At 35.0% G+C, this 11116-nt stretch overlaps 1 protein-coding gene across 1 annotated transcript; it reads right to left on the bottom strand.

Moving 5' to 3' along the window:
• Window positions 1–5350: 5350 nt before the first annotated feature.
• On the bottom strand, window positions 5351–10759 carry LOC147557733 (NAD(P)-binding Rossmann-fold superfamily protein). Its single transcript, XM_086659338.1, has 6 exons — window positions 10311–10759; window positions 8736–8888; window positions 7882–7975; window positions 7066–7148; window positions 6659–6812; window positions 5351–5890 (listed from the first exon to the last, which is right to left on the bottom strand). The coding sequence occupies exons 1-6, from the start codon at window positions 10491–10493 to the stop codon at window positions 5655–5657; spliced, it is 903 nt and encodes a 300-aa protein (XP_086515464.1). The 5' UTR covers window positions 10494–10759; the 3' UTR covers window positions 5351–5654.
• Between the last annotated feature and the right edge of the window lie 357 nt (window positions 10760–11116).

Below are 11116 nucleotides of genomic sequence, written 5' to 3'. Positions count from 1 at the left end.
ATACAAGAAATAAAACAGAGGATCACCTCTTTCTCTCTCCAGAAAAATGTTCAAAAACAGAAAATTGAATCTAACTAGCTAACTCTCTCTCTCTCTGTTTTCTCTTTAATGGGTGATGATAATGGTTCTCTGTTCTTGTTAGTCGTGAGATGATGATGATGATGACAACTCTCTCTCTCTCTCTCTCTCTCTCTCTCTCTCTCTCTCTCTCTCTCTCTCTCTCTCTCTCTCTCTCTCTCTCTCTTTCTCTCTCTCTATCTCTATCTCTCTCTCTCTTCTTCTTCTTCTTCTTCTCTCTCTCTAATATTCCTCTTTAATTGAGCTTGAGAGGATGATTTGACCCCCAAAAGATGAGATGTTTTGCCTCCTCTACAACTCTCTGTTTTTATATGAAGAGAGAAGAGAGGTCGAATCTTTTTTCTTTAGCTAACTCTCTCTTTAGAAATGACAACAAAATCCTCAAGAATAACTGAAAAAGAGAAGAATTCCTGTTTTCAATCACTGATCCTCTGAAATTAATCCCACCATTAATGGCGCTTTCCTTCTTTGAACAAAATCTTCATCTCTCTTAATCTCTAATATATATTTTCTTCCATGTTCAACCTAAATATTTCTCTCTTTAAATATTTCTTCAATCATTTAACTTCCCTTATCAATCTCTCAATCCAATTCCCAGCCTTTCATACTAAGAGAAAATTCAATTCTCCCTCTCTAAAATATCTCACTCAATCCCTCTTTCCTTCTCTGTAAAATTTCCATGAGCTCCATCTTTCTCTCTCTCTCTTTATCTTTAAAGTTAATTTTGGTTAGTTATTGGATAGAAACGAGGAGAAGAGAAAGAAAGAATCTGGGCATTTGAACGTGTTGTTATAGTGAATGCTAGGGTGCGTCTCGGTATATATTAAGATAGTATGGCGCGCTGAAGAGATGAATGCACGTGTCTCTGGCGAAATCTTTGTCGTCTAGAGCCCTCGGACACATGGTAACCGCATGTATGTGGATACATGGAATTATGTTCATGAAAAATACCAAATGTCGTCCCGCTCATCCCACCAATATACCGAAAATTCTCCCTGGTCGTTAGATTGTCCGCCACGTGTATGAAGGTGCTTGGTGCTGAATTTGGTCAACTAATTTCAACCAAATTTTTGACTTGCTCCCGTTTGCTCACTAGAACCCCGATTTGACTCCCGTTTTCGCCCACGAGTTCGTCTTGAACTGTACTTTTCATTCGAGCACTAATGTTGATCAAAATTACCATAGTCAAGAAATGACCGAAATACCCCTAAAACGTATTTCTCTCGATTTTTATCCGTTTTTCGCACTGAACTCCATAAAAGACACCTGCGAAAGAGAAACACACAATTCATCAGAGTAACTGCTCGAAATAGACTAACTAACCCAAATTAAGAGATTCAAATGAGGCATTTTCATAACTCATCACCTCACGACCAAGCTAGATAGAGGGCCTCACAGCCGAGCTAGCTAGAGGGCCTCACGACCGAATCTATTAGGGTTAGATTTAAGAGTTTCTATGTTTGAGTAATTCCTATGAAGTCTAGATTTAAAAGATTCTATGTTTGAGTATCTTTGATATTTAAGAATCCTAGTTTGAGTCTATCTAGAAGAGTCTAAGTTCCTATAAAAGAAGTCATGTCTGTCATTATTATTAAGATTTCAGAGATTATTAATCACGTTTATTAAAGTTTATCGCATTTTCCCTTATTTTATTAGTCGTTCAATCAAGTTTTATTCTTCTTTTCAATTTTCGTTGCGTCTACATCATAAGGTCTTTAAGACAAGAAATTAGGGTTACTATTTATTTCGCCCTTTTCTGCTTTTTTGTTTATTTGTCTTGGATGTCGTCGAAATCGACGAAATTGATGATAAAGAAGACGAAGCAAGGTATAATTCGAATCAGTTTCCGGCAAATTATTTTCAGAGATAATGAGATGGTGGTGGTTAGGATGGTAGTTGTCGGGGGTGGTGGTGGCCGGATTTAGTGATCTGAAAAAGAGAGATGAGAGAGAAAAATTTGAATTTATTTTTTAAAGTCGCCGGTATGGAGAAGAAAATAGTCAACAAAATTTTATTCCCTATAACAATTAGAAAATATATTGGTCAACTAAAGTTGACCAATTTTTAAAAAGTCTTTGCACCCCGAATAATTTTTTTAAATCAGCGGCCGTATCAAAATGATACGATGGAAAAATTAGAAGATATTAACATACTAAAATTGACATTAACATATTAACATGCTTTTAGGATTTTTATACTTTACTCCCCAAACATAATTTATTAGTTATTTACCCCTCCAGTAATTGATCTTTAATTAACTCCCTTTAACTAGTGTGTTTTGTTATTGTTCTGCCAAGACAAATATTGTATATGGTTGCCGGAATACCCTTATGGACTCAAATGAGTAAAGCACCCCTCCTTGACTCACCTATTTAACTTCCTTAACCTGCTTCTTCCCTCTTTCCCCTCTTGACTCAGTGAGGCTTAAATTTATTGAAAGTGCTACACAACTCAACGAATTCAACCCACTTGGTTGACAATAAATACAACTGGACCATTAAAATAAACGGTCTGGTTTCTAGGTTTTTATTTACTTTTATCAAGTGTGGTCCAGCTGTATTTGTCAATCAAGTGGGTTGAATTTGCTGAGTTATCTAGCATTTGCGAAGATTTATTAGTCTATAACCGTCTTCTCCGCAATCAATTTATTTTAGTAGATCATCCCTAAGGGAGCTAAACATTATCTCATCTTCTAACTTTACAGCTAATGTGTTCTCCATCAAATTTGTAAAGGAGATTTACTCATTGCTCTAATTTCATTATCATTTTCTAACATATCCTTAAGCATCATACCCATCTTCCTCTTACAAGTATAAACATTCAAGTAGAAACCAATCAATAATCAATCATGTTTTTCGTTTCTTATCTCATTTCTACAAATTAAAAAGTGATACATTTAATTAGACCCAAATTTAAAATTCAAATTTTGAGTTTTTAGTCCAAAAGCAATAGAATATTGAAAATTTGAATTATAGGAAGAGGGATTGAATTTCTTGTATAGACTTATTGTTAGGAAAGAACAAAAGTTTGGAGCAAAGAATTGGATGAACTTGTAAAACAAAACATTAGGTGAGGGGGGTAAACAGAATTAGCAACTAGTTATGAGGGGTAAAGTAAAACAAACTCATATTTTTAGTAACTACTAAAAAGCTGTCTTAAATCCTCATCTTAGAAAGAGAGAATGAGAAATCTTTCCTATTTAATGAAACTAAAGAGAAAATCTTCAAACTCATCAAGAACTTAATTCATCTTGCTCTTGGTAAATTCTTCTTCATTCTTCTCTTCCCTCTTCCTAATAAGCAAGAAATAAATTCCTTATTTTCTCACACTAAATTTTAACTTCCTTTTCCTATTCTTTGAGTAAGCAAAGAAATGGTACGATCAAAACAAAGTTTAAAACTCATACCCAATGAAAAAACTCGATTATCAACTTTTCTCACAAGAAAAAATGGATTGAAGAAGAAAATTAATGAACTCAGTATATTGTGTGACGTTGATGTATGCATGCTAATTTACGGACCATCTGCTGACGGTAAGATTCACCCTGTTGTGTATCCCGAGAATTCGGATAATTTTCATCGTATTGTTCAACGATATCAAAGTATGGATAAGGATGATCGTGGGAAACGAAGTTTGACTGTTTCTGATTTCTATGATGATCAGATGAAGAATATTGAAGATGAAGTTACTAAATTAACAAAAAAGAACGATCAAGATTTTGAGAAATTTATAAGGGATGATTGTCTTAATAATCTCACCGTTGATCAACTTCATCAGATTATAAACAAGTTAGATTTCAAGATTGATCTTCTGGAAACTAAAAAGGATATGATGACCATGAAGGGTAATTATGGATACTCCAGTGTTGTACCGAATCAAAACCCTGCTGATATACCTAGTACAAGTCATGGGATTAATATGTCTAAGAGAGATGATACCATGTATATGCAACCATATTGTAATGGTGAACCGTTTGATCAATATCATCAACAAATAATGCCGACGGATTACCCATCATATGATAATTCATCGATGATGTACGATAATAACCTTGTTACGATGAATCTAATGAGTTCATTCAACTGTTACGATGGTATGAATTTCATTGACAATGGTTTAGACTTTTCATATCCGAAGGTTCAAAATCAACTGCCATATGATGAAAAGATTATTACAACAATGGGAAATAATATGGAGTTTGGAAATTCTACGATTTCATTATCATACAATTTGCAGGCATCCATGGTTCCCCCAATAGATTCTAAGTTTCCAAATATGATGGTGCATGGAGATGGAGAACCATTATCACCTGAATTATCAACAAATCAGATGGTGCAAAATCAATCAACCTTTTCAAGACTGAATTGATGTCCAAGATTTTTCCGTGATGGATTAGTGTTTAGCAAACCACTAGTTATGACTCTTTCTTTTTTGGGTTATATGTTTTTTTTCCCGAGTAGTATATGCATTTAAACAATTGGGTTTTCAAATTTTGTGATATTAGAGAGGTTATTGATGTTCTTTTTTAAATGGATAGGTTATTGATGTTAATTAGATATATGGCAACCCAGGAATAATCTATATTCGAAATACTACAACTGAAGGACAGATTCACCGAGTCGAAAATTTTCTACATTCCTAGAGATTACAACGTGATAGCATACGCATTGGCTAGATGGGGGAGAAAAAATCGCCAGAGGAGGATTTGGGACGTCTTGCCTTCTTTTATTTCCAGTTCTGTTTAGTTTTCTTGTATTATCTTAACAAAAAAAGATTAGATATATGGCAATTGGTTGGAGTTAAGTTTTGAAGTATTTCATCATGCACTTTTTCAGATCCCTCTAATGAGTTAATTACTCATTTTCAAATAAAGAAGAGACGAAAATCACATTATTATTATGGTCTTGTCGAACGCCCCAAAAAGAGGGCAACCAATTTTCCTCTTCACATTCTCACAATCGAGGTTGTTGTAGTTGTGAGGCTTACTTCATTTGGTAATATGTGTATTTCTTTACTAGATCAGTGTTTGAATGAGCTACAATTGGCTCATGACCATATTCAGTCAACCGTGGTCCGTGGTATGGCTAAATGAGTAAGACTAAATTTCATTATTCACGAAATAATAACATTATTCCGATGAACAAAAAACAAATAATTTTGTGGCTCCCTTGAGAGACCAAAAGTACACCTCCTGCCTAGAAGCAAGTAAGACTAAATTTCATTATTCACGAAGTAATAACAAATTATGTGAAGGAATATCACCCGAATTCGATTACACAATACTTCATTCATATTTATAGAGTTGAGATGTTACATTTTAAGCTATTTGTCTGTTTATTGTTTTAATTTGACTCATGTGGATCTAACTCCTCTACGTTTTACTTGTTTTTGTCGGAGGTACAATAGTAATTCTAGGTTATTTAAATCAATGCATTCTTAATCGAGACTTATTTATGTCCGACTCAAATGGGCCCAGCTAAGACCATTCGGTACGAGGCACGACTGAATCTAAAAAAAGATACATACATAAATGAAACTCAAAACACTGGTAATAGCTAGGATGTAGAATAAACAAATCACCAGGGGATCTCTTGACCATCCCAAGCGAAGAATTTGCCGTTGTCAGACCTCTTGACATTGTTGATGATGCCTAAGAGTTTATTTACAGAGAATTCCTTGGAGAATAACTTGTCTTGAGCAACATTTCTTTGAAAGGGCTTCGACAAATCTGTATCCACAGTGCCAGGGTGCAGTAAGATACAAGCAATTGGATCTTTTTTTCGCGCAAATTCCACTGATACCGTCTTTGTCACTGCTACCAGAAAAAAACATTATTAGGTATACCCTCACATTTCACCGTAGAACTTGCATCAACGTGTGGTGAAATTAGAACGTAACTTCATAATAAATTGACAAGTTACTTATTTTGTTTAGTATATCTGCAACATAAACTGAAAATTTGCATACTTGTAGTAGAATTTCATGGCTACACCACCACCTTCTTACCAATTCACAGAAGTAGAGACGTAGACGCTTTAAAATAATGTAATCAGAACTAGAAATCAATAAACATAGAAGAAGATAACATGTGGAGGAGTTGCATGCTAGTATAGCTTATGACTCTTTTTCTTGGATGAGACAACCCAAGAATAACACATTATGACCTCGGAGACTCAACGGAAACTACAAAAATTCATAAGAAAAAGAACCTAATCTTGATCAGTACAATCTAATACTGGCAAGATGCTGATTAAGACTTCAGTTGAATTTAGATGCTAGTACATAATTAGCAACTATTTGGAGAGATTGAACCTAGTTACTACTAGTGATTGCTTAATTCTTTCGGTGATAATCCAAGATGTTTGCACTAGTTGATTCCAGCCATTACGATTTATATCACATCAATATGTGTAAGTTTTTTTGTTCAAGTATTTAATATTGATGCGTTTGCAAGTATTTTTACTAACATTGAGATATACAAAGAACAATGTTCCTGGCAAAAGATATGAAAAGAACGAACAAGGATATAAATACGTGGTTGCATCAATAAATTAAGAAAATTTGGAGTATAAGAATGTACACTGATTGAGTGCTGTCTTTGAAGATCGATATGAATGCCATCCCCCCAAGCGGTTATCACCTATGGATCCGACTCTGGCACTTAGATTTGCAACCACTGCAACATCTCGTTGAGTCCCGGATCCTCCTCCCATCTTCAAAAGAGGCCACATATGCTGCTAGTTCAAAATATAAGTTAGCATTATCGTTTCAAATGGCCTGTATAAATCAACCTTAAAGAACTAATGGTTCAAAATAGATGCTGTTAAAATCATAAGGAATTGATGATTTATAAAATAGACATTGTTAAAGCATTAAGATTGGATACTCAACAATATGAACGAACAATTGATAATAATAAGGCCATAGTGAAGACATTTAAGGATCTCACGAAACTAAAGATAGAAAAGGAAAATTGACATTGCACACCTTGATCACTAAAATGGGCCCCACTGCGTTCACCTCGTAGGAAAGTAGTAAAGAAGACCTTTCTAATTTACTCAAAGTTGTTTCTGCATGGAAGATGCATAATGATTAGTCTTTTTTTAAGATGTCCGACAAAGAAATTCATTGCCTGACAACAATAAACAAATAATGTTATGTCTATTAAGCAAATCAAAACATCAAATTGGGGTGTCCCTCGCGTGCAGGTTCAAGTATTTGTCTACCGAGCTTCTGCACTATGAGAAAACCATTTTTAATCCCGATAACATGGTCCGGACCTGACGTCAATGTTAAGTCTTTTTGCACAATACTTCGCTAATTTAATGGAGGCAGAAGAGGTGCTTCCCTCTCTATAATCGGGTCTCACATCCGATAATGAACTATCAAGAGAGCAATGCTAATTCTACCTACATTGCCAAACCCCCATAACGATTTAAAAAGCAAGGCTGAATCATCTTTGATTCCCAAACCTCCGCTTCTAAACGGTTTACTTATGGAATTTCCACGAAATGAATCTTACGGTCTTCAGCTTATCATGCCACAGGAAATTACTAATTTATTGCCTCAATCACTCTTACTACCGACATAGGCATAGAAGAAAAATCAGTAAAAAGAAATTGGAAATGCCACAATTATATATATAGTGCATATATATATATAGTGCAGGTGCTCAGCCCATCCTGCCCCGACCCACACTATAATTTTAGACTCCTCCATTCTTCGTTTTTCGCCCCTAAAGCTTGTTTTATAACATTTACTAAACTGATAGTCAGAACTTTAAAATGCGGGTAAAATTTGTACCAGGTTGCAATAGATTGGGTATTGAAAGAATTCCAGTCGTATTAATGAGAAGGTTCAAGGCGCCATATTTTTCTTGTATAGAGTGTGCCGATGCCTACAAGAAATGACATGACCGAGGTTAACTAACATACTTTTTCAGTTCTTCCTCAGATAAATCAACAACCAAATTTTATGATAGGTAGTAAACTTCAAGAGCATCAAGTGATTGAGAAAATTAACATCTAACTTGAACCAAATAACTCGAAATACAAATAAGTACGTAATTACCAATTGCACATTAAACTTAATAGCTACTACAGCTAAAACTAAATATCTGTTTTCATGTTCATTCCTGTAGCTAAACTCCTCATTAATTACAAATCATTTTGCAAGTTCCTAACCAGTACTACAATTTCTTCTAAAATAGTATACCAGTTATATTATATAAAAGAAGTCAAATTTGTCAATTCCTGGAAACCCATCGAAGCCTATATTTTCGTTTCAATTATGATTTCCAACTCCATTTATGGTAACAAAAAAACAGTACCTATATGAACTTTTCACAATCTAGAGTGATAACAGAAAACTAGTACTGCAGCTGTTGTTTCTGATGAATAAAAGTTGGATAAATGCATCAAATCTAAATACCAATGACAGATTATTATAATTTGATTACGGGGTTCTGGGAACAATGCCTGGTAGATTTTGATGTAAGAATACAGAGGAATCAAAATGCCTAAAGCCAGTTTATTTCCTTTAATACATAAACATCAGGATCTGTTTTCTTTCCTTCGTTGACGGAATTAGCGAGATGAGAAAAGGGTGCAGGCCATAAACAGAGGGTTTGTCAGTGAAAAGCTTGCAAAAAAGGTTACCTCGATGGTGCTGTCAACTGTAACATCCAACTGCAATATGTTGAGGCGTTCTGTAAAGGTCTTTTTCAATTCCAGAAGGTTTGTGGCTTCCTCAGGATTCCGGCAAGTGGCAACAACATGCCCTCTATCATTGTACTCCAATAGTTGTCTAACCTATAAACCGAAGAACAAAAAAGGAAACACAATTTATATACAAGTATGTAATTTGTGATTTTACCAATAGTAATATCATCAAATATCAGGTTTTTGTAGCTGTTTTTTTTATTGTATGTGCCAACTATGTGGGGATAATACTATGGTTGAAGTGAAGTAACGTCAGACTAGGAAATGGAAGTAATACACTAGTACATGAAATTCAGATATAAGAATGTTTGTTCTTCATTGTCAAATTAAAATAAATAAAATAGTTGTCTAAAACAATGTTACTGTCATATGGAAAACAACATCAAAAAATAGGGCACCAACTCGAGAAGAGAAAGAACATTTTTTTTTCTAATGGCCTTTCTTGACTGCGATCACGTGATTCTCAGTCACAACTTGTGCTTCAACATATTCAGAACTCAATAAGAATTTGAAATTTTTTGCCAGCCATACAAGTAGCTAAAGTAAAAGGTGAGATCTTAAGTTCACCACTCTTAAGTAAGTGTTTGTGTCATAATGTGATGTAAACACGTCGCTAGAACCTTCAACAGAGGTTAACTTCATTGGAATAGAATGCCATATGTTTACAAATAATTCATAAACTCAAAAGTTCAAACTAAACAAAACATAAAATCAATCGAAATTACATAGACAACGGTGGTACATGTATCCGTGCACCACTTCACACAAGGTAGTGAATATGGCAACCTATCCCAAGTACATCAATTAGTAGGAATGAGAGGATTAATATCGGACCCCCAAGAACAAATGATTGATTTACCCATTCAAAGCAATTTAGGCGAAGGACTCTCTTTAACGGAATATATAATTTAAAGCAAGAAGTACAAAGAACTGAAACAAACCCATAGATCAAAGAGCTTATTGTGAACTTTAGCAAACACTCACATCCCCATTACACTTTGTGGTGTTTATGCAAGTGTTATAAGATGAACCGATTCAGAGCAACCCACGTGGATTCGGCAAGATAGGGTCTGAAATTCTGAATACTAGTAGTTAGTTCAAAACATAGCTAAAATTGTTCCCATCAATCTTTGTCGAATTCAGACACGCTAATTACAAATTGGTTTATATGTTATTGAAAAACAAACCCTTTTCGTCCTGAAAGTATATGAATTCAATTCATAAAGTAAAGGTACAAAAAACTTTCCGTTACTTAAAACCTATCCATTGATTGTAATTTTGCAAGACTACATATGGTTCAATTAGGCATTAAATGTAACAGTATGATGACAATTAACTGAATCTAAGAATTTGGGTGACAATGGGATGGATCTCCAGGAGAAAGCCCTAATTACTTACAGGTTTTTTTCTTATGATTCTAAAAAGTAATAAAAATGATATCTAAATTTGAATTTCTAAGTAAGAAATAAAACGAGTATAGGTGAGAGATTGAGGGGGAAAATAATACTCAACAAATTCAAGACCAAGTCCTCTTGAAGCTCCCTGGACCATAGAAACTCCTCCAACTTTCTCTGCTTCTCGTTTCAATGGCAGGGCGTAACTGCAGAAAGATGAAACCCTACTTCTGCTACTGTTGCTGGTGAAGGTCCTCAAGCCGGCAATGAGGATGGTTCGCATCATGAGAAGGCCAGCCATTCAAATGAAGATAATGCCGCACCTCGTTCAAATTCAATCTTCTAGGGAAATCAGGTATCTAGAAGAAGATAAATTCCCCATTTTGTTAGATGTTTTTTTCAGTAGTTAGGTATTAAATGAAACCAGTTATTACAGTTGTCAGTTCCTCAATCAAAAGGCCACAGCTCGTCTGCTATGGGGAGGGAGGCAATGGTTGCCGAGACGGAAGACTTTTGCGATAAACTAGTCAATCTAATTTGACTCTATTGATTTTATTGTTTTGAGAAGGCCACCAATATTCTTTCAACAAAAAAAAAAAAAAAAAGAGAAGGCCACCAATATATGGACAATCGAAATTTTTAGGTGGACAACAACAGTTTGTGGAGTACGTGAATTAAAATTGGCCAGCGCTTTGGGGAAAGCTAAATAGTTTTCGGAGTGTGAAGACTTGGTCAAAAATTTGTCAATTTTGTTTGACAATTTTATTTAGGGGGAAAGCAAAATACTTCTCCACCTCACCTCACTCTCTCTCCACCTCACCTCACTCTCTCTCCACCTCACCTCTATCTTCTCCGATTAGGTCGCCGGCCGGAAAATTTTCCAGTCGGCGACCATTAAAAAAAAAAAATTCACTCTCTCTCTCT

The sequence above is a fragment of the Eschscholzia californica genome, unplaced genomic scaffold (genome assembly GCF_041429995.1).
Source record: "Eschscholzia californica isolate CP2 unplaced genomic scaffold, dmEscCali1.0.p SCAF_2, whole genome shotgun sequence".
Taxonomy (NCBI): Eukaryota; Viridiplantae; Streptophyta; class Magnoliopsida; order Ranunculales; family Papaveraceae; genus Eschscholzia; species Eschscholzia californica.
This window is presented reverse-complemented; position numbering and strand designations above follow the sequence as displayed.